A 24163-nucleotide genomic window follows, 5' to 3' on the forward strand; every position below is an offset into this window, starting at 1 on the left:
ATCCACCTCTGTGTTGTCAAGCTGGGAGAAGACAGGTCCCACCTAGCACAGACACCGTGTGCACCAGCAGCCAGCCGATAAGTACAATTCAAAGCCTGTCACTGGTGACAGCAAAAGCAGCTGAGGGAGCAGACAGTATCAGCATTGACACATGACTTTTTTCTTTCATCAGAACCTGTCCAATTAAGAAAACAGCAACAATCACCAAGTCGAAATTTATGGACATTCAGTTACACTTAGCAGAATATCCTTTCCCAAGAGGCTGCCAGAACTCTCTCTGCTCAGTCATGGGAACGAGAGTCATGACTTCAGGGCTACACTTTCAGCTATTTCACCTGTTTGCGGCAAGAATCTGATCAAGCAACTCAACTTGTCTGCACCTCGGTTTCTCTGTGTGCAAAACGCGTTCACCTCATCTTCTCACCTTACAAAGGCTAAGAGCTTTAAATGCATGTGAAGTACCACGAATCTGACAAAAAGCTTTCTGCTGCTTCTCATGCAGTGAGAGCACAAACTTCCCCAAAATAAGTATGACAGCAGAACCCAGAATGAGGAAGACATGGGCAAAGAAAAAGAAGTTCGTAGTATCATAGAATGGGTTGGGTTGGAAAGGACTTTTAAGGATCATTTAGTCCAACTCCCTTTTTAAAACCATTTTAAGGCTAATTCCATTTCTCATGAAAGCAGAAATAACTGATGCTTGAACTCTTAAGTCTTACTCACCTAGAATCACAGAATAGTTTGGGTTGAAAGGGACCTTTAAAGGTCATCTAGTCGACACTTTCCCCCTCTCCCCCCGGCAGGGACATCTTCAACCAGAGACATCTTCAACCATCTTCAACCTCTTGCCATCCCCTGAAACCCCTAAACTATCATGCAGAACAAGCACATGCTACTCCCCACAGAACAGCTGCCACCTCCCAGATCATCTAGGGCAATCATCTGCTGACAGATTACCACCATGGTAGTTTGCAGAAGGGAAAACGACTCCTGCATCCCGCAGGCAGGCAGTCTACCACACTGTTTGTAACTCAAGCAATGTAAAATTCTTTTGCACTGATTTGTTTCCTGCATCTGGTCTGAAAGACAGCAGTGCAAATGGTTGCCTACCAGCTTAGAAGGAAAAGCAGCATGGGCATAACTGGCAACTAAACTTCTTGCAGCATAAACAGATTTTTTGAGCTATGCGTAATACATGGATCAGAGCATGCAGCAACATAAGCTGCAGGATGGACAAGTTCATGTTTAAAATAGTAAAGTCTTCATTCCCATCTCAACTGTAGGAAATCAAGGCAAATGCAACAACATTCAACGCTTTTGCAGCACTGTAAACCAAGTATGGGAAGACAACAAGCCACTGAAACATCAGCTTATGCTTGAATGATTAGAACCATAATCCTCAGCGTTGAGAAGACAGAGGAAGATAGATAAGTGACACCCAACCTTCACATCTGCAACAAATAAAAAGGTGAATAAATTATATTCCCATAGCCACATGTTTGGTTCCCGGATGTAAAGACAAATCTGCAGCAGATTAAGTTTCAGAAGACACATTAAGTTATAAGCAAACTCACAAGCATAAGGACAGGAGATACAGTTCCTCGCCTTAACCTTTTTGAGGAAGACTCAGCTTTATGCATCTTTTTGCCATCCCACCACTGTATACTCACTTCAATTTATGGGAGTCTTTGTTAGCTGAAGACTGCAATGGTTTTGTTTCTTTTTCTGATTTCATTTTCTTCCTATCAATCTCCTTCTCCACTTCCCTCTAACAGGAAGAAAGGAAAAAAAAAGAAAAAAAAAGAAAATCACTCAGGTTTTGAATGTGCAGGTAAAGTACAGACGAACACATCTAAGTTTGACTGATTCTGGTTAAAAAAAAAAAGAAAATATAAGATACTGGAACTGACAAAGTGGAAACCCAGAGCACAGCGGATATAGATTTCAGGCTCACTGACAAGTATCCTAAAATGACATTATCTACTTTTGCTTGGATAGATTAATTATTTTGTAGTTGCAGGGATGGAAACGCAAAACCTCTTGTTGCCAACAGTAATCAAAATTAAGGCACATCCATTGCTGAAAAATAGCATTTCATCTGTTCTGGATGGTTGTGTTTTTTTTTTTCTCCTACTCAGTATGAATTGTACAGAAATGTATTCAGATTCCTCCTGGCAAAGTCATGAACTGCAAGCAATTGTGTTTTGTGATAGGCCTTATCAAAGGGAAGGAAAAAACTGCATTCACAGGAGAGTTCGATCACTCAGATTTCCAAGATGCACAGGGGCTTTTGGTTTTAACAACAAGAATCTGATACCAGAAGAACAGGAACCATTAAGGCAGAGAGGTAATAAATAATACTTTTAAATTGCACTCGATAGATCTTAACAATACAAAGCATCCTCATCTGCTTACCTGAATCAAAAACTTCAGAATAATTTGCTACAAGCCAAGAAAATGTAAAAGAAACTACACTGATAAGTCAGCGTTACCCATAGTGCGCCTGGTGGCAGCCAAAAGCATTCCAGGACTTTCTGTCTCTCTCTCTCGAGTACATCCAGGTTTACGTCACTGTGGTGGTGCTCAGTGGGTTATGCTCAGCACAGAGTCTACCTCTGGCAGCGTGCTCAGGGCAAGCCTCAAGCACCTAGATCACGTCCTTAAACTGTTTCCCAGGTTGAGCTCCACAGTGCCGCAAAAGATGTCTGACAGCTGCACCTGACCAAACTGGCTGTGATGAAGCCTGAGCCTCCAAGGACACTGATGCATGCTGATATAATACAGATGTTGAGTCTCTTAGGAGGGTTTTCCTGCAATCAGATACTCAGGCTGCAAGGGAAGACACGTCTAGTATCAAATAGCTCCTCTCTTGGCTCTTTGAGACAACAGAAGCAGCAACAGATTTACTGCCTGTTCACCTTTCTCTTGCTGCTCTGCAGGAGGGGGACTGCCGGGGTCTCTCAAGTTTCTTCACCATTTTCCTGCTCTTCCCCACAACTATGGGAAGCTCAGAAAATGACAAGACTAAAGGAAACCCACGTGGGAACCAAGGTAATTCACCCACACATGCTAAGCCACCTGCTCTGTGAGGAGGACCAAAAAGTTACACAGGCACTGAAACGTCCACAGTGAATACCCATTCACCTTAACACCTGCAGCCAACTCTCTGTGCAGCTGAACCAGCTGGCTGGAAGTATATCCACAGTCCCCTTTGGCAGTTAGCTTTCAAAAACACTCATGAGCTACTACCATCGCAGTTAAATAAAGGTCTGTCTTGGAATTCAGGGGAAAGCAACTATTATAGCTGAAGGACTCTACAAATCCCCTTAGTGGATACACGCATCTTTTAAGCATTAGCATTGCTGCTAGCACCACAGCAGCTCCAGGAAAACCAAAGACATTTTCTACATATTTATCCAAGTGCTGAGATCCAAAGCAGGGTTTAGTGATGGTTGTTACTATCAGTGAACCTGGTTCAGTCAAAAGTCTGCATTTATGGAAAAGTAAAAGGCACGGGGCTGCTGCCATCACCCCTAGTAATAACACAGTTTACATCTGCAGAATTCAGTCCTCTTTGCATAAGCAAGCCTTCACAACTGTTTCATGGAAATAAATAATTCCACACAGGAAAAGACTACGCTACTCAGACTGTGGTTGCGTGACTAAAGGCAGCAGAAGGTGCATACATGGACAAAACCAAAAACCACAGACCAGGGTGGCCTGGGTCAATTGTCCCTGTGGGCACCCCCACAAACTGCAGGCAAGGTGCTCTCCCACAACAGACACTCAATGGGTAGCACAGATGACTCCACAGTCTGGAAGGTGCTTCAGATACTATGCTGCTTTTGAAGGAGTTGCAGGGGGAGGGGGAACTGCAGCCCTACAAAGCTCTGCTTGGGCTGAAAGCAGAGAAACCCACAAATGCTCCCAGCAGGCTGGCCAGCTGCATGCTGTGACACAGCCTGCTGCCCAAAGGTCCTCTCTGACATAGGAGGGCTGAGGTTTTGGTGTCTGAGAAAATTAGTATTTCAAGAAAACACAGAAAAAAATGTTTTAAACCACCAAAGCATTTGTTAGACAGCTTACAAGGCTTTTCATTTGCTCAGCAGGGGATTTGTGATCAACAAGAAACATCTGTGGAAAGTTTTGGTACGCATTCCCTTTAGAAGTTTGATAGCACCTTTATAGGAGGAGCATAATGGGTGCACTCCCAACCTATGAAGCAGAAATGAACTCTCCACACGGGTTTTTCAAACACCACCTTGGCCCTTGTACAAACCCACCTCCCCCTCCACCCCTCACCTTCCTCTTTTGAGGAAGACAAGTCTGCCTGAGCGAGGGCTCCTCGGTGCGCACAGGAGACTTCTGGCAGTTGTGTTTGGTTGGCAGATGAGTGTCCTGAGGAGCCCTGGCTGCTCGGCCGGAGCTTTTGTGATGAGGCTCCCTCGGCTCAGCGTGCTGGTGGGAAGAATTGCTGCTGATGCCATCGCCCTGCTCCTGGCCCTCCTCACATCCATCCCCATGGGCGATTTCGCTGAGACTTGGCACTGCTGGTGGGTTCACCTTGGTCAGCCAGTTGTTGAGCTGCCACTTATTAGAAGTTGGTGGGTCAGGCTGCAGACAAAAAGAGAAAAGAAGGATGCAACACTGATGCCTTTATGGGCTATTTCCATCCTAGCACTGCTTATCAGAACCCAGTAAAATTTCCTCCTTATTGTTAAAAAAGGCGTGAAAGTGAAAGACCGTGAGACAGTGAGGATGCTCTAGTATGTGCACATGAACACTTACTTCAGGAACACAGACCTCGTTTTTGCACAGGATCAAATATGTTGCACAGCACTCCTGGTTCTCTGCTAGCCCTACCTGTCATCCAGTAAGAGAGTAGTCTACATGAAAGCTTCATCTTGGTTTGCCACTAACCAACATTGTTGCACAATCAGACAATCAAGCCCCACCTGCAAGGTCATATAGGAAGAGGCGCTTGACTCCACGCCTCAAGACTGCCTCTGACAAAAAAGAACGAAAGGTAATTGTAGTAGGCAATTCCCTTCTAAGAGGGACAGAGGGCCCGATATGCAGAGCTGACCCTCACCACAGGGAAGTATGTAGTCTACCCGGAGCCCAGATCAGGGACATCACCAGGGTACTTCCCACCCTGGTGCACCCGACAGACTACTATCCACTGCTGGTATTCCAGATGGATGGGCAGGAAGCTGCATCCCGCAGCCTGAGGGGAATGAAGCAAGATTTCAAGGCCTTGGGGCGGATGGTGAAGGACTCTGGGGCCCAAGTTATTTTCTCTTCTCTCCTTCCATCTTCACGTGATGATGTGGGATGGAATGGAAAAATTAAGTCAATAAATGATTGGCTTCAGGATTGGTGCTACAGGCAGGGCTTTGGTTTCTTTGATAACAGCTGGTTTTATAAGACACCGGTCTGGATAGTGACACGTGGGAAAGGTTTATCTCACAGGGGCAAAAGGATGCTGGGGCAGGAGCTAGCATGGGCTCATTTGGAGGGCTTTAAACTAGATTCGAAGGGGGGTGGGGTTGTTACTGAGCTTGCATTGGTGGGGCAGCACTCCAGAATTGATAAAGGCCAGGAGGCCTCCCACACCCATAGGGTGAAATCGGTGTGCTCAGCTCGCTCCCTGAAATGCCTGTACACCAATGCACGCAGCATGGGGAATAAGCAGGAAGAGTTAGAAACTCTTGTTCGGTCAGGAGATTATGATCTGGTGGCAATTACAGAGACATGGTGGGACAGCTCACATGACTGGAATGTGGTCATGGGTGGCTATGTCCTTTTCAGGAAAGACAGGCCAGCCAGGCGAGGTGGTGGAGTTGCCCTTTACGTGAGAAAGCAACTACAATGTACTGAGTACTGTCCACGTGCAGTTGAGGAGCAAGTTGAGAGTCTGTGGGTGAGGATTAAGGGACAGGCTGGCAGGGGTGACACTGTTGTGGGTGTCTATTACAGGCCACCAGATCAGGGGGAGGAAGTTGATGAGGCCTTCTATGGGCAGCTGAGAGTGGCCTCACAGTCACAGGCCCTGGTTGTCGTGGGGGATTTTAACTTTCCGGATGTTTGCTGGAAGGACTACACAGCCAGCCAGCCTCAGTCTAGGAGGTTCCTCCAATGCATTGATGACAACTTTCTGATGCAAATGGTGGAGGAGCTGACTAGGAGAGGTGCACTGCTGGATCTTGTCCTCACTAACAAGGAGGGTCTGGTGCAAGGAGTAAAGGTTGAAGGCTGCCTTGGCTGCAGCGACCATGAGATGGTGGAGTTCATGATCTCGGCTGGTGGAAGCAGAATAGCAAGCAGAATTGCAACCCTGGACTTCAGCAGGGCAAACTTTGGCCTTTTCAAACAATTACTAGGGGAAATCCCGTGGACAAAGCTGTTTGAAGGTAAAGGTGCCCAGGATAGCTGGTCAGCATTCAGGGACTGCTTCTACCAAGCTCAAGATCAGAGCATCCCGACACGTAGGAAGTCAAGGAAGGGAGCCAGGAGACCTGTGTGGCTAAACAGGGAACTGCTTGGCAAGCTCAAGTGGAAGAAGAGAGTTTATAGATCATGGAAGGAGGGGCTGACCGCTTGGGAGGAGTACAGGGCTGCTGTCAGGGGATGTAGAGAGGCAACTAGGAAAGCTAAGGCCTCCTTAGAGTTAAACCTGGCAAGAGGGGTCAAGGACAACAGGAAGAGCTTTTTCAAATACATGGCAGATAAAACTAACACCAGAGGCAATGTAGGCCCACTACTGAATGGGGTGGGTGCCCTGGTGACAGAAGATACAGAGAAGGCACAACTATTGAATGCCTTCTTTGTCTCGTTCTACTCTGTCGGGGGCTGTCCTGAGGAGTCCTGTTCTGCTGAGACCCCAGATGAAGATGAAGTCAAGTCAATGGATGGGTTTGCCTTAGTTGATGAGGACTGGGTCAGAGACCAGTTAAGCAACCTGGACATCCATAAATCAATGGGTCCAGATGGGATGCACCCGCGGGTGCTGAAGGAGCTGTCTGAAGTCATTGCTGGACCACTCTCCACCATCTTTACCAAGTCTTGGGAAAGGGGCGAGGTGCCTGAGGACTGGAGGAAAGCAAATGTCACTCCAGTCTTCAAAAAGGGCAAGAAGGAGGACCCGGGTAACTATAGACCGGTCAGCCTCACCTCCATCCCTGGGAAACTGATGGAGCAGCTTATCCTTGGTGCCCTCTCAAGGCATATCAAGGATAAGAGGGTTATTAGGGGCAGTCAGCATGGCTTTTCCAAGGGGAAGTCATGCTTGACCAACCTCATAGCCTTTTATGAGGAAATAACGAGATGGATGGATGATGGCAGAGCGGTAGATGTGGTCTACCTTGACTTCAGTAAAGCATTTGACACGGTCTCCCACAGCATCCTCATGGCTAAACTGAGGAAGTGTGGACTGGATGACCGGATAATTAGGTGGACTGCGAACTGGCTGAAGGAGAGAAGCCAGAGAGTCGTAGTCAATGGGGCAGAGTCCAGTTGGAGGCCGGTAACCAGCGGAGTGCCTCAAGGGTCGGTACTGGGGCCCATATTATTCAATATATTCATTAATGATTTAGATGAGGGAATTGAGTGTACTATCAGCAAGTTTGCTGATGACACTAAGCTAGGAGGAGTGGCTGACACGCCAGAGGGCTGTGCTGCCATCCAGAGAGACTTGGACAGGCTGGAGATTTGGGCAGGGAATAACTTCATGAAATACAACAAGGGAAAGTGTAGGGTCCTACATCTGGGCAGAAACAACCCCAGGTTCCAGTATAGGATGGGGAGCTACCTGTTAGAGAGCAGTGTAGAGGAAAGGGACCTGGGGGTCCTGGTGGACAGCAGGATGACCATGAGCCAGCACTGTGCCCTTGTGGCCAAGAAGGCCAATGGCATCCTGGGCTGTATTAGAAGGGGGGTGGTTAGCAGACCGAGAGAGGTCCTCCTTCCCCTCTACTCTGCCCTGGTGAGACCGCATCTGGAATATTGTGTCCAGTTCTGGGCCCCTCAGTTCAAGAAAGACAGAGAGCTGCTGGAGAGAGTCCAGCGTAGGGCAACTAAGATGATTAAGGGAGTGGAGCATCTCCCTTATGAGGAAAGACTGAGGGAGCTGGGTCTCTTTAGTTTGGAGAAGAGGAGACTGAGGGGTGATCTTATTAGCGTTTATAAATATATAAAGGGGGAATGTCATGAGGATGGAGCCAGGCTCTTCTCAGTAGCGACCAGTGATAGGACAAGGGGTAATGGATTCAAGCTGGAACACAAGAGGTTCCACTTAAATTTGAGAAGAAACTTCTTCTCAGTGAGGGTGACAGAGCACTGGAACAGGCTGCCCAGGGAGGTTGTGGAGTCTCCTTCTCTGGAGACATTCAAAACTCGCCTGGACGCCTTCCTGTGCAACCTCATCTAGGTGTTCCTGCTCCGACAGGGGGATTGGACTAGATGATCTTTTGAGGTCCCTTCCAATCCCTAGCATACTGTGATACTGTGAACGTCTAAAAAAAGCAGCAATTGTAAAAACGGTTTAGGTGCTGTCCTCACAATGCTTTTGGAAAGTTATTTGCACACAGCAAAACGGACAAGGGGCTGTGCCAGCTATCACATCTCATTGAAGTTTGACAGGTAGGCTGTCAGGCTCCTGTGGTTTAACCAAAAGAAAACCATTTACCATAAGAAATTGTATGGCTACCGCATCAAGTCCAGCCTCTTCTGAGTCCTCTGCCTACACAACTTAACACTTGCTTCCCTCTGGGTCAAGCAAGGCATGAGCAATGACCAAGGTCTGAAGGCCTCTGGAGTCACAGTTTAGGGCTGGGCTGGCCACTAAATGAATGACAGATGTTTTCTATTAACCCCTCTCCCTTCCCAGAAGAGAGAAAGGAGAGAGGATAAGGGAGAAAGACTTACGGCTTGAAAAAAAACCCTAAACCAGCTTTAATGAAATATTAACAATAAAAAGAAAATATAATAATATTAATAAGAAAATAATGAAATATATACAAATATATATAAACCCAATATCGAGCTCCCAGGATGACAATCACGTCACCAGCCAGCACTGGGGAAATCCCAGACTGGACTCAGCAGCAGACAGGAACTGGGTGCAGGAACACACAGATCAGGATCAAAGGCAGAACAGACAGAGTCCTCCTCCGACTCCAGCCACTGAAGAAAAGGGAACTTGAGCCCTTGCTCCCTCAGCTTTATAATGAGCATGAGGCAGATGGGATGGAATACCCCGCTGGTCAGTTTTGGGTCATCTGTCCTGTCCGCTCCTGCCCGCTCTTCTGCTTCCAACTCGGTACATAACAAAGTTAGCTAACCCTGGTTGATACAGAGATAAGTATAAGCAAAAGCCTCTCGGCATACTATTCCTTGGTACTAACTATAAGCATCAGACTTTTTGATTGCCAGAAGCAGACACTGTCTGAAAAACATACCATTAATTTCAGAGAGTGCATTCAGTTAGACCAGACTAAACTGAAAAGGAAAATTATTGAAAAGGAACATTAGTTTTGTTCTATCTCAAACCAGGACACACGGTCAGATAACGTAATGTGGTCGCTACAAGCCCTGCTTAACCTAACAGGAGTCTGACAAATTACGAGAAAAAGAGCAGAGAGATGATCAGAGGGCTGGAGCACCTCTCCTATGAAGACAGGCTGAGAGAGGTGAGGTTGTTCAGCCTGGAGAAAAGAAAGCTCTGGGGAGACCTTATAGCAGCCTTTCAGTATCTAAAGGGGGCCTACAAGAAAGACGGGGAGGAACTTTTTAGGAGGGCATGTAGCGATAGGATGAAGGGGAATGGCTTTAAACTGGAAGAAGTTAGATTTAGATTAGATATTAGGAATAAAGTTTTCACTTTGAGGGTGGAAGGCACTGGAACAGGTTGCCCAGATAAGTCGTGGAAGCTGCATCCCTGGAGGTGTTCAAGGCCAGGGTGGATGGGGCTTTGAGCAACCTGGTCTAGTGGGAGGTGTCCCTGCCTATGGCAGGTGGATTGGAACTAGATGATCTTCAAGGTCCCTTCCAACCTAAGCCATTCTATGATTCTATGAAAAGCAAACCCAACTAACCCTAAAAAAAGACAACAGAAACTGCAAAGCAGGAGCATTATTCTCTGGGGCCTGTTCTGAAAACACCACGTATGGGTCAGCATCACTTAAATGTGTAGCTCATTATTTGGGCACCATCATGGCACAGTTACACTCCTGCCCTTACCGATTCTCCCCAGTCACAACTCTCCCTTCTCAGAAGTCCCACAACTCTTCCCCAAAAAGAGAAAGCCTGAAAGGTTTTCCAAGACTAATGAATCCCTTCTACCACAATTTTCTTCTCTATCCAGACTCAACTCACTGTAGAACATGTGGATAAACAAAACATGTCTTCAACTGTGTTTCAGAGAGTCAATCTAGAAACCTGGTTTAAAAACCAGTTTGGTTTTACCGTGGGGTCGTAAGAAAAATTAAACCACAAATTCCATTATAGTTTTCAGACAACACAAATCAGCTTTGTTTTCATTAGAATTTTAACTCATTAGCCACCAAAGAGCATTTTTTTAATTTAAACACTATAAAAACGTGGCCAAAATACTTAGCAAGCTTCAGTTAAAATACTTAGCAAACTTCAGTTCATAATGTAGGTAGCTAGCAGACAGTGGCATACTCTGATCCTTTTCTAGCACCTTCTACCATTGGTTACCTTGTTTGTGATCTACACCATCATACGGGCTTTCCTTAGGTTTTCCAAACACAAAGAATAGTAAGAGACTTCAAAAAAAAAAAAAAAAGAAAGGAGGAACTATTGCCTATAGGTCTTAAAGTCTGTGCTTTTGCATGTGAAGAACTGACTATAAACAAATGGGCCATGTGCAATAATTTGCTCCTTGAGCACCATGGATGAACAGTTTGCTGAATAAAAAAGGATAAGATGGTCAATGGCAAATAGCTAGGATTTCACTAGAGCGAGAAGGATCTTGCAATCCAGTATTTTCAAAACAAAGCAGGCAGGATTGGGTAAAAGAGTAGAAGTATAATATCTGTTTCCTTCCAAAGACAACCGCATTGCAGAAGGCAAACTCCGTAACTGAACTGCTGGAAGGTGAAGTGTATTAGATATGAGAAGAAAAGCTATGCCTTCTCAAAACTTGTTTTCTGCACATAAAATTCTCCCTTTCATGTGCTTCTAAGGCAAAAGAAAGGCTCTTCTTCACATATCAGGAAATTGGTCTCACCCTCAACCAGCCCACAGCCTCAGCACTCAGAAAACCTGCATGGGCAGAGGTGCACCCCAAACATCCCAGACAAGCCGTGCTTCTCATCTGTGCCTTACTTGTGTCTCCCCAGCGATGACACTAATTCCTCCAGGAGTGCTAGACAACGATGCCAAAGTAGAAGGGGGAACACTTCAAGGTTAGGCACGTAAAAGTCTAATTATGCTGTTACTAAGGATTATTTAATTGACAAACTCTAGAAGGGAAGCAAAGGGCAAAAAAGTCTGATGATGAAGCAAAGATGTCAAGGGGACACATGAATGATGACGTTATTTCAGGTCTCCTGTCCTGACTGCATTCAGGCAGCAGAGAGTCTGAAGCAAGAGGCTGTATTAAGCAGCCTCTACATTTTATTTTAATATTCACCTCAGGCGCTGACGCTCTCGCAGGGTCGTTTGCTTCACTGTCACTGGAGGTGCTCTCTGAGGTGGTCTCCGAGTCTGAAGAGCTGTCTGAGTCACTGGTGCTCCCTGACTCCGAGCTGCTGGAATGTGCTGATGCCACACTCTTGGGCTGGGACTGTAGGGCACTGCTAGACCACCATGAGATAACATTAGAAAGCAGCATGGGCGAAGGTTACTTATTATATTGACACGGCAAGATTCAAAAGTAAAACTGAAACCCCATGTTTTGGCAGTGAGCGGAGATGGGAGAAGGCCAAAGGAATACATTGCCATACCCAAAAGATAAAGCACCGGAATAAAAAACCCCTGGAAATAATAAAACCTTCAACTCCAACCCAGTCAGACAAATACATAAGCAGGACATCACTGCTACACTATGAAGCAGCATTTAGCCAACCAAAGTTTAAAAAACAACTGAAACTGACAAGTGCTTTTCTGAAAGCCCCAACCCTCAAAAGAAAAACTTCCAATAAAGGCTAACAAGATGGAAACACACATTCCAGGATGGTTTCTCTTTTTTGTATTCTCCCCTTCACCTTTTCACTTCATCTGTGTTACTTGGTCAAGGTGCTGTAACTGTTTCGTTAACAGCCATGTCAAGCAGCGGCTTTTTTTCAACACCCTCCCCTACTCAAAAGTGTTTTCCTCCAGCACTGACAATGGGAATGAATAGAAGTGAGGGAGAGCCACGACTTTGATGCACAGCTTCTTTTTGCTTTGAAATGGGCTTACAAAATCAAAATGTTGGGGGTTTTTTTATTTTTTTTACTTTGAAAACTGTTTCCCATATCAGCATCAACACGTTTGTATTACTTGGAGGCAAGCTCCTTGCTGATCCAGACTGATCTCAAGAGAACACTCTATTTCAAGAGCTTGCAGAGACGCAGAAATCATGCCAAGAATCGGCATGCCCTTCTGCATGTCTGACTTTGTCGACCATTACCCTGTGCTTGAAGAATACAGATATCAAGCCAAAAATGTCTGTCAGTGCTCTCCTGTAGGAAAAATTCTGGGCTTCTCCACCTTTCTTCCTCTAATGCTGGCATGTGGCTGTTGAGTCTACCTTGAATATTGCTTCTGACTAACAATACATGGCAGGAGCTGCTTACAATCAGCTGCCTTATCAGGGAGCTGAAACAGCCTCAATGAGTCTACTTAACCGTTTCCTGTTCTTCACTCACTTGGCTGTTTTGGGCCTCCTTCCAAACTAAAACTGGATTCACATCCATCACTACTACAACTGAAAATCCCATTAGCTCCAGCGTGATCTACATACACAGTGGTGGACGGGAAGAGGAGAAAAAAAAGAGAACAGCTGGGGAAATAAAATTACGGTTCACAGGCAAAATCCAGCATGACTGGATTACTCAGTTCCAATTGGAGCTTTCTGTAAAACCCCCCACAAGCCAATTTTCAAAAGCAGCTTCAGGCAGCTAGAAACAAAAGCCTGTGTCTACAAGAGAAACCAGGAACCCTTACCTATCTACCCCATATACAAAAAGTAGTTTTGTTTTTCCTCCTTATTTGGTCTAGCTAGTAGTTTGGGAACAAACCTGTACCTTGGAGGAGCAAGTGAAGAAGGTGGCTTTTCAACAACCTGTTTTGTTCACAAAAACAAAGAGGAGAGGGGGAGGAAAGGTTAGCGTAAGGAACTCGGAGCAACGCAACAAGTTGTGGTGATTTAAAGGGATGTCTGTGTGCCTAGTGTATAAAACATCTAAAACTGACTTGGTCGTCACCACTCTCTTCACTATCACTGAGCTGCAGGTCGTCCTGGAGCATTCTGAAAGACAACCAGAAGATAAATATCAGCCAAGGCAGACACATTTTCAAGCAGCAGACACTGAAAAAGACTTGGTTTGCACTTGCCAAAACAAACCAACCTCCCACATCCTTTTTGAACATTTGGCATGCTCAATCTGCTAAACCCTCTCACTACCCGAATGAATGATAAAACGACAACACACAACCTCAACGTTTTACTGTGCTTTCCAGTCGATCTCAGGAGCTGCGCAATTGGAGGTCAGTGTCATCGGCTGCCATCTACAGGCAACTGAGACAAAGTTCTACGAGGGCAGTGCTCCTCAACAATGGTTACCTAGCACACTAACACAGCGAAGAAAAGTTACCTAGGCACTAAGACCGCAAGGTGGCGTGGAAGAAATCTATCTGCTCCTTGTATAGCAAGAAATTAGCACGCTATTAGCCTCCACTGGCTCCCCAAGGGGCAGAAAGCATCGTCTTTGCACCAGAAACTGTGCGTGTTCACACTCTGAGGGCCTGTGAATATTTCTTCTGTCACAGGAGTTCTCTTTTTGCTGCTGAAGTTTCCTATCGCACATACATAAGTAAATGCCAAGGTCAAGCCTTTCTCCTATTTCTTCTCTACACAATGAACTTCACACTTGTGCACATCTCAGCAGTAACCATAACATTGAGCAGTTCAGATACTCAAAGTGGTTTACAAGTTGGGAGGCACAAACTCTTTTTTACTATTGCTAGAGTAGAGAGCAGGCTGCCCGCAAATGTTTCCAAAAAGCCTAATGTAGTCCTCTACATGCAGGTGCTAACTACTGCTTGCAATTTCAATGCATTACCGAGGTCCTTAAAAGGCTGGAAGGGAAGGATTTGTGGGGAGGGACCCAAAGTTCTCCCAAACTGTTATCCCCCACTTTGGCAATCATGCAGGCACCCCCAAAAGGAGTTGGAAAGCAGACAGGCAAAACTCTTGTTATTCAAGTGTACGGTGGTTCAAATCTTGAAACTAGCTGGAGACTGACTCCTCAACCCAGAGAGTTACACAAGTGTCCAAAAACTGGATAAAACGCTTAGGAACCGAGACAGGGGTTCTAATCAATCAGGTCAAAACTCTGTTTATTTCAGCCTCATTTCAATCTAAGGGCTCTCTGTGAGAAATAAGAAAAATAAGCCTCCAACCCTTCATGACAACACATTTTATAGCATGAAAACAAATATGAAAGATCCCCAGCGAACCACATCACCTTGGAAAAGTGGGGAGAGAGTGTTCCTGGTGCTTGTTAGGAGAAGGAAAACTACAGAAACCTTCACACTCTTTTAAGCCTTCATTTCAAATTATGAACAAAGCGAAAAAGATTTATGGCCCTGTGGGTCACCTCTAATGACCCTGAGCAGTTTGCTTTTATGATTCCATGACAAAAGAGGAGTAAAAACTTTGAATAAAAAAGTGATTCCCTTATTTAAGTACTGTCCCCACTACCTAGATAAATTCTTTTACACTCATACCAAAGCAGTTGACATGCATGGAGATACTTTCATTGGAATAGGACCGTGTTTACGGTTGAAGCTGGCACGATCTCAAAACAAATAATTCCACAAACCAGAAGGGACGAATCTACTCTTGCCCATGGAGCAGGACAGCATGAAGAAACCCCAAAGGTCTCCTTGTCTACCAGTACGGAGCCAACCCCTCCTGCATAGGTGACACCTCCTGCAAAGGTACTGACCCCACAGTCCCCAAGTACCTCTCTCTGATGCAGAAGAGGCTCTCAGTGCCACAAAGGCGCTGTCTGATTACACTCATGATGACCTACGCGCTTTCTTTGTTCAGGCATTTTGCCTTTGCCATTCCCCTGTGACTATCCTCCTCCATCTCCCAGCCTCCACTGCCTCAGTTCCTCACACACCTTCTCAGTGGAAGTCACCTCTTCCCTCTTCTTTAGAGTAAACACTGACAGGAATCACTATGAGACACCACCTTGGAAAATGAGGCCCCCGAATTTCCTACAGAAGGCAAATGGCATGCAGTCTGCAGCAATCCTGCCTGTGCCAACTTTGCACGTGGGCTAGAGCTGAAGCTCACCGCTAGTCCACTGAGGCATAAGTAGGAAAAAAGGAAGGGTAGCAACAATACAGCCACTCTCCACACTTCTGGGCAGTTTGGCAAATGTCTGTTGGCATCTCAATGAATTCTTTTTTTTTTTCCCCCAATCCATTAGAGAAAGTAATCCTTCAAAGGTGATAATGAACAAACTTCCAGGGATGCTAAAAAGTTCTGAAAATGTTTTCATTTTTTCTTTTGCCTTAAGAATTGTGGACTACAGATGCATTTCTTTTAGAGGTTAAGAGAATAATGCAAGGAAACTCTATCTAGATCTTTTAAATCTGATTTAACTGTTTGTAATAAAAAGGATCACCTTTTTCACCTGAGCTGCTGGTAAATAAAACAAATCAGCATAAAAGAACATTGCAACTACTTAAGTTCAATTTAGGATCAAGGAAGGAAGAACACTAAAACTTTAAATGAGTCATACTTCTACAAGGATAGACAAAACCAGTTTCCCCAAAAGAAGGTTTCAACAAATTGTTAAATAGCCTAGTTAAAGAAAATAAATCTGCTTTAATAATTTTAATGCTTTAATTAGCTCAGGAGTTAATAGATGCCGAGTTTTCATTCGCAGGACCTGTTCATTTGCAGCTTATATACACACCATCAATCTCCCTGTAAAGCTATTTAAAAAGAGCTCTTTTAGCGAGAAGCAGCACTAAAATTAACATCACTTGCCAAACAACCCCACTGAAAGCACAGGCTGGTCCCTCTCTGCCAGCCAGGTTAAAGATGCATCACCAAGAATGAGCTTGGCATCTCCCCTTTTAAAAGAAGGGCTGCTTCCATTCCAGTGTAGCCAGGTGCTAACTTCGGGGCTCTATTCAAGAATGAAAGCCATCTGGGAAACCCTTGCATGCTCTGTAAAGCTGAATGCTTAATTTGGGCACACAGAGGCACTGGGATTTCAACTTCTAATTAACCAGCACAAACGCTGTTTGTTTTCAGCCAGCTACACTTTGTAATGCAAGCTACTCTAGGCAGCTGAATTTTCAGACAGTCACGTGTGCGTTAAACAGCAAAGAAAACAAGCCCTGTTGTGCAAATGAAACCAAAAACAAAACAAAAAAGAAGGGACGCATGAGTTCGAGGGAAAGATGTAGAGGAAGTTCTTGGGCAAATCTTGCTTAATTCCATTTGGGACGTAAACCTAAACCACCCTGTTCCTCCTGCTTCAACTGCCGTCGTCGATTGTGGGTATGCATGTCCCTGGGCAGATGAGTGCTGGCTCTGAAGTACCCAGAAGGACGCCGAGCAGAGAGGGGATGTTGGCTAAGGACAGAGCTATGTACCATGCCATATTTACAATTCTGGACCTTTGGGCTAAGAAAGGAGTATTTTCAGATTCTTGTTTACAGTGAAAGCCTCTTCTCTCTCTGCCACCTGGAAAACTGACTACAGTTCTAGGGGGATTTTTACAAGCAGCTGAGAACAGTTGAAATAAAGATGATGGTTGTAGGGTAGCTGAGGAGGAAGGCAGAGCCTGCTGCAGTTGAAACTAGTATTTTTAATACTGCAGTGAAAATTGCCAGAAATTGTTCAGGAGGAGCAAGCTGGGGTGGAAGAAGGAGGAGTAAAATAAAGAATGGATTAAGGGAGTAGCTGATTGCTCCCAGTGAGGGTGGGCTCCTCTGCATGATGCTGGAACAGTATAAAAAGGGTTGTTTTACAGATCTTACAGAGATTGAATGCAAAATTCTACAATCTCAAACAAGACGGAGAGATGCTCTTCCTCTTAGTTGTGACTGGCCCAGTTTGGGGGTTTTTTAATTAAATTGTTCACGATAAGGAAAAGGAAAACACATGGAGTAAGCTTTGTGGTCTGTAGTTTGCAGCCTTCCATGGAACATGAGATCTTTATATATCACATGGACTGATAAGCATTTAATGGTTCAGCAATTGCCTTGCCCAGGGACGCCTTAGCTTTCCAGACATGGAAAGATTTCTATTTGTTACTCAGGGCTATCAATGCTGCCAATTTGGCCAGGTTAATCCTGAAAGACTAATGTCAGCCCACACAAAACTACCTTCAAGCAATTTCTGTAATTAACCTAATTAATAGATAATTATTAACCTAATTAATTATTAACCTACAAGGACAGTACCAAGTTATTTTATCCACCAACTTAAAATTTTCTATTGGACCGATTCATTTATTAGTTGGCACTCCTTCCTAGCCTTGTAAAGCTTTTGCAGTGATTACGCATAAACATCTTACACTGAGACTCAAATTCTAAGAAGCTTTCTTCTGAAAGAAAACGTAACATGATAGGGAAAAGAATAACTAGATAAAGAAAAGTAGAAATATATTTAAAATACTATTTAAAAAAGCTCTAGAAACTTCATCTTCACCCCACTTTGCAACAGGCTAACATTCTTAGAATATAAATAGAGGTTTTTAGAAAGTCAACATTTAAGTTTTTGCCTGTTTGTTTGCTTTTAAAAATGAAAACAGAATTAAGACAACACTTTTTAGAAAACTTTTCCTTGCACAATTGCAGAAAGTTCTATCATACAATTGCTTTAAAATTTCACCCCTAGTTTTCACAGTTTTGGTAGCTGTAGCTTTACGAGCCCCCACAAGCTTCAAAATTATATGCAGAACAGATCAGATTCATTTTGTATCCCTTATCGTTTATGTCAGTTTAATAAATTATTAGTAGTTTGAATAGCACTAAGTGTGACAAGATATTTTGTAGCCACAGCTACATAATATTAAATAATATTAGAAGAGAAAAAAACCTTAAATCAGGTACATTAATGGTTGGGTTTCTTTTCTTCAGCTTTGTTTTGTTTTTAACACAGTCATTATAATCATGAAACAGTAATGTTTCTGTTGGTGAAAATTCCCTGCATTGAAATTTTCTGAGAAAAATCAGACTGGTAAAGCCTTAATCTTCAGAATCATCAAGTAAGCCAAACTGTAATTCATTCCAGGGTCATTTAAATAACTGCACAGTAGAGATGGGAACTGAGTCTGGTTACTTACGATGTTCTCGGCTGAGAAATAGGCAACGTTTTTGAAGGTGCTTCATACTGTTCTGTAAATCAAAAATGAATCAGTTGCTTTTATTTGCCTCACACTAAAGTAGGTATTTTAACCTATGGTCTCTGAGCATCAGATTAGAAAGTCACCTTCTTCCAGAATGCAATTGTTTGCCATTAAGATTATTCATCACTCCAAACAGGGTTTCCTAACGAAATACTGCTTGCTCTCTGTTGAACTGCTGTCTTAGTTTCTAGGTAATGAGTGTATGCAATTTCTTAAGCATTTTCTAAATTCATCACTGTTCAACGTTGAATTAAATTCCTTAATCAATGTAAACATTTGATGTTCACTTCAACGTATAGCACACAACACACAACTATCTGTCAATACACACATTAAGTGCGTTTTCTTTGGATTTCTACTTACTCTGATTCTGTGCTACAGATCCAACATGCTGTGATTCTTAGAAAGAAAGGACAAAGTGCAAATTAAGAATAAAATAAATCAGCTCTCTCTTAATAGCAGCATATTGGTTACGTACTGTAATAAATACTTTGACTAACTTGTCAAAGTATGACTTTGAAGTGTCCAATAGTCTAAGCTGGCCTGACATAGCTTAAGATGGACAGAGAAGTGATACGTGCTACTGCCACCAAAAATGCGTTCCTAGCACATCAGTGGTATGTGCATTTTTGAAGAAATATTAAAAAAAAAAATTATAAGAGCTGCCAAACACTTCTGTTTAACACAGTCAGCAAGTATTTTTGTTGGCAATAAAGATGAAATGGTTTTTATGCGGCAACAGAGATGAGATGCTTAAAATGTTTCTGAAAAGCAGTCACATTTCAAGCCCACAATTGTAACAAATGTGTAAGTCATTGAAATATTAATTCATTCATCCCCCTCTGGCTCAAACGTCTTTCAACTCTAAAAATACAAATCTTGCTTAAAAAAATAAAAAAGAGGAAAGACAGTTACACTACCATATAGCCCACTCAAAACCAATTACTCAGAAGCACAATCTGATCTAATTCTCAGTAAAATGATACATTGCAAGCAGCTGTTATACAACTCAAGATCCATTGTGCTTTAATTTATCTGACTTCTAAAGATAATATCTCCTAACAGCCTTTATCTATGAAAGAGGGACAAAATCAGATGAAAACACATGCAAGAGCCGGAAAGAGTTCCTCTAATTTATCAAAAACCCTGGCAAAAAGAGGGTGTTTTACCTTTGTTGGGAATGGAAATTTGGAAGGCTCTGCTGTACTAGGCGTATGAATAGCTGTCAGGGGAGGTGGCCATGAGTGGGTCATTTCCTGGAAAGAGATTGAGAGAAGCGGCTTACAGTATTTTTCGCTGATACACACAGGTGAGGTTTTAAGCTTAAGAGGTTCATACAGATCTTCCCATAAAGTCCTTATTGACCCGATTGTAAAGCTGAGCTGGTACCACAGCAAGAAACCCTCCTTTGATCACAGCAGCCAGACCATGGAGAGGACTTGCTCCTCTTCTGCAAGCATACTCCCATTGCCCAAGTAATAGCAATCTTAGTGAAGCTCGTAGAGAGTTAAGTACATATTGTATTTGCAGGATTAGGCCTCAGTCTTACAGCTATCACAGTTAATAAAGGGAAAAGTAAATAAAACCTGTATGAGTAGTTCTGGGGTTCCTCAAAGCACAGGACTTTCCTGTTCACAGAAGTTCTTATAACCCCTTACAGCAACAACACTCCAAAAGGCTTTTCACATAATGTGAGGACGTCAGCCAGAGAGTGCTGACTGCCAGCCGTTCCCCACGCTATTCTGCCTGGACTATTGGCTTTTGCTCCGACCGACCAAGACATCTTTGACGCAGAGCTCTGGGACGTAGTTTCAAACCAAAGAAAGAGACTGCCCGATGTGCTATGTCTTCAGGAATTCTCCTGCCCTGTTCCCCTGCCCTCACTCTCACCCACCATCACTAACAGATGAATGAAAGTTAGGAATTATGTTCGTGCGGAACACATCTCATGATGAGCATGCACCACACGCAGTTTGCTCAGGGGCTTAAAAAAAAGTATTATGAGAAACGTGTCGGTACAAAGTGCATCTTTGTACTTTTGGCATGAAATAGACTGAAGCGTGAAAGTCTACTGTGCCATAATTTACAAGTGCCGTTTTTTCAACAAGGCACAAATATGAAAGTTTAGGAGTGTCCCTAGTTTCCTTATCTATTAGGAACAACATGAAACGCAAAGATACATAGGGAATGAAACCACATTGCTACCTTTGGCTCTATAAGAAGGGATTAGAGCAATCTGCAGGGGTTTCTGTGCAAAACTTGGAAGCAGCCTACAACTAACCTGAGTAACTATTTGATGGCACTGTTACCACCCTTGCCTTCTCTTTTCTCCCCTCCCACTGTTCAGCTCATTGCTCGCTTCACTGACTAGCTCTCCAATCTTTCAGTAGATTATAAACTCCTCAATATACTGCACTACACCTCTTCATGCATTTGTCAGTGCTTCCCTGTGGTTGCTACAAAAATAGTGTTATGCGTTGCACACAAGGCAAGAAGACAGGATGTCTTGTGAAACACAAAATGATGCAGTATTTCCAGGAGCAGTACTTGTGCTGCAATACCAACCAGTGCACAGCAGCTAGTGAGCACCTGTGCACAACTACCTTTCAGCTACAACACTGCCTCAAGAACAGCTTCTCGAGAGCAATAAAGGCATCAGGATCTGAAGCAACCTGAAGCAACAGTGAGGGAAGCGAATCACAGAAACCAAACACCTGTTAGGACTCCCGTGTCTCAGAACAGCATTTGACATCAAGGAACTGTCTTCTCAGTATCAGAACGACCAGCCATTTTTTACTTTATTAAAGTGTTTTTTACTGAAGACCTTTATTAAAGGTCCCAGTGCATTTTCACACCCTGCACAGTGAATGGGTGACATGTACTCAGAGCCAGCTACTGGAAGCCTGCACACTGCTCACAGAGCCGACTCTAACACAAAGTTACGGAGACGGTTTTGCATCAGAGCTGCCTTAGCTTTGCACGAATGGACTATAATTACAGTGAAGAAGAAACAGTGCAGCAGCAGTGCCCTGCGCAGGCAGGTGGGACGGATGCAGGTGCGTGCTCCTGTTCAGGGCCATGCTGCTGGGGCTGGCAGTATGGACAGCAGGCAGCATGTCCAGCCCCTTTGGAGGAAACACACTCAATAATGGCAACCCCCTGACTCGACAAAGGAGCAGCTCTGGCTGTTTCAGGTGACTTGTCAGTCTTGCTCTTGAACTGCACCACACTGCATTACACTTACATACTGATAGGAAGACCATTATTGGTCTTCCAACTCCACCTGTATCTGAAGCTTTTATCTTTACTTCTCCACGGCATATCCCAAAATACACCACTTTTAGTGACTACAACATCCACTGACAGAACAGAAACAGAATGACATTCTTTCCCCACACGCTAGTTTAATGCATGCAAAATATAAGCAACCACAGAGACTGACTATTTAAGAGCACCTACCTTCAAAATTTCTTCACTGGAGTGGACATCACTGTGGAGGGTTTGCTACAACAAAAAAAGAGGGAAGCAGCATGAGTTTGTTTTGTTTTTACCAACTGACATGAGACACAGATGCACTCATTAAACACTGGCTTACCAACAGTTCTATAAATTTCATGAAAGCCCATTAATAATAAAATCCTAGTAAGAATTAAAGGCCCCATCAGAAGGCCAGTTAATAATGCACTTCTACAAAGCCTGTTCTTTTCAAGTCTTTAGTAGAAGATACATTCTAAGAAAGATTAGAAAGAAGGAAAGTGAAACAGCTCATTCAACAGTGGTGCTCGTTCAGCTGGCAGGATTCCTCTTGTTTCATGGCTCACGTTCTTCTACGAACTCATGTGCTTTCAGCAGAAAAAGAAGCCAGTACAAAGCCCTAAGCTTGGAGAGGGCAAAGCAGAGGTGGTTTTAAGTGGAGGAATCACACACCAGACCCTTGAATGCCAGCTCTTGGGCTCGTGGGAACATCAACTGATATTAAAAAATAGAAAAGCATACAATTGTAACTTGCGCAGTTCAGAACAAAACCTTGAACGTACTGCTGAGTAGGAACAACATGGTGATTTCTGGAAAAGTCTGCAGATGACCTCGATCAAGGGACTGCCCCTGTACTTCCCCCACCCGTTTCACTGGAGCCCAGGCAGTGACCACCACATATGTGCCCACCTGGCATGGGCCAGGACTCCCGAGCGCAAGTGTGATGAGGACCTCTGAAAGGAGGCCATCTCTTTGCTGGTGCCCTGGCACTCCAGCAGTGCCACCTGAAGGGAACCAGGCAACAGCCGTAGCAGCGCCCACAGCTGCCTTCAACCAGGCTCCCGAGCCCAGGCACAACAAAGCTCTGGGGAAGAGCACAAAACGAAGGCAATGCTGGTATTTGCCAGTTATATAACAAACAGCAGACATTGCAGCCTGTGCAAACACATAAATCTGCTTTTAATGTATCAGCAAAACCACTGAGCGGCTCCTGGCAGGACACCCTCCTGCACACGTGCGACACCACGCATCAGCAGTGTGGGTACCGCTGGGCAAGGCGCAGGGGCTGGGACAAGCACAGTGAACACCTCCTGCTCCTCAGGCACGTGGGGACGAGAGTAACTGCACAGCCAGGGCGAGCGGCGATGCCCCCTGACAGAACCCACCTGCCCCATGCCCAGGCTGTGCCTAGTGGGAGAGGACGCAGCAGCAGGGCCCTCCTTCCCATGCCCCTGGCAGAATTAGGTGCTGGGGATGCTCTGCAGCAGGACCTGCACTGTTTCCACGCACTGACTCGCCACCTGGCCACAGGGAACACCACTTCACTTCGATGGATCGGCTTATCTACTAGCAACGCATGTGTTTTGAAAGCACATGTCGTTTACACATCCTTTCCCAACCATTCCTATCAAAGGAAATCGGAATGAAAAATAACCAAAGGGCTGAGTAGTTAAAATGAGCAAAGTGCATCCAAGACCAGCTTCTTGCCTGTAAACAAGAGATTCAATGGAAATGTTCAGCAATCAGCATAACCGCTGAAAAGGCCACTGAGACGATCCTTGTGTTAAAGGAAGAGGGTAACGAGCTACAGTGCCCCATCAGAGGGATCTTCCCCAGATCAAGGTAAACAGCAGAGCAAGCAAACACTTCAATCAAGTCAAAAAGTGTCATCCTTCACACTCTCACAGAAAGGTCACTCATCTGTTTCCCATATGCTGCACTATTTGCATTGGAGGGACGAGAGCAGGTGAGGAATCTTCTCTTTTCCCTGCAACCTCATTTGTCTATGTCTACAAAAGGCTCTCATTGAGGCAGCGCTCATTTGACAAAGATTTGACTTCTCTTCAGAAAATCATGCACGGATAGCTGCATCTGACCTTACTCACCTCGAGACAAACAGAAGCTGAGGCACGGCCAGATAAGTCACACGAATGAAGGCAAGGGGCTGGGATCTTGCTTGCAGAAGCCCCCCACAGCAGGCAGGAGGAGGGGAAAGGGAGAGCAAACAGCAGGGAACTTCTACCACACAGCAAGAGATCGGGAAGCTTCAGAACTCACAGTGCCAAAACGCAATCTCT

General features: G+C 44.5%; 2 protein-coding genes across 2 annotated transcripts in view; both read right to left on the reverse strand.

The window, feature by feature from the left end:
• The window catches only part of LOC309670951 (kelch-like protein 8), a gene marked incomplete at its 5' end in the record, with an annotated part of 421963 nt that overhangs the window by 199693 nt on the left and 198107 nt on the right, over positions 1-24163 (reverse strand).
• LOC309671216 (AF4/FMR2 family member 1-like) overlaps positions 1-24163 on the reverse strand; it is a gene marked incomplete at its 5' end in the record, with an annotated part of 38371 nt that overhangs the window by 11993 nt on the left and 2215 nt on the right. The window contains 8 exons of the mRNA XM_082482421.1: positions 1671-1762; positions 4330-4614; positions 11657-11819; positions 13254-13291; positions 13423-13477; positions 18549-18600; positions 18975-19002; positions 22071-22115. Coding sequence (XP_082338547.1) covers positions 1671-1762; positions 4330-4614; positions 11657-11819; positions 13254-13291; positions 13423-13477; positions 18549-18600; positions 18975-19002; positions 22071-22115 — 758 coding nt within the window. The remainder of the gene's footprint in view (positions 1-1670; positions 1763-4329; positions 4615-11656; positions 11820-13253; positions 13292-13422; positions 13478-18548; positions 18601-18974; positions 19003-22070; positions 22116-24163) is intronic.

This window comes from Vanellus vanellus, assembly GCF_965231255.1.
Source record: "Vanellus vanellus genome assembly, chromosome: 4".
Taxonomy (NCBI): Eukaryota; Metazoa; Chordata; class Aves; order Charadriiformes; family Charadriidae; genus Vanellus; species Vanellus vanellus.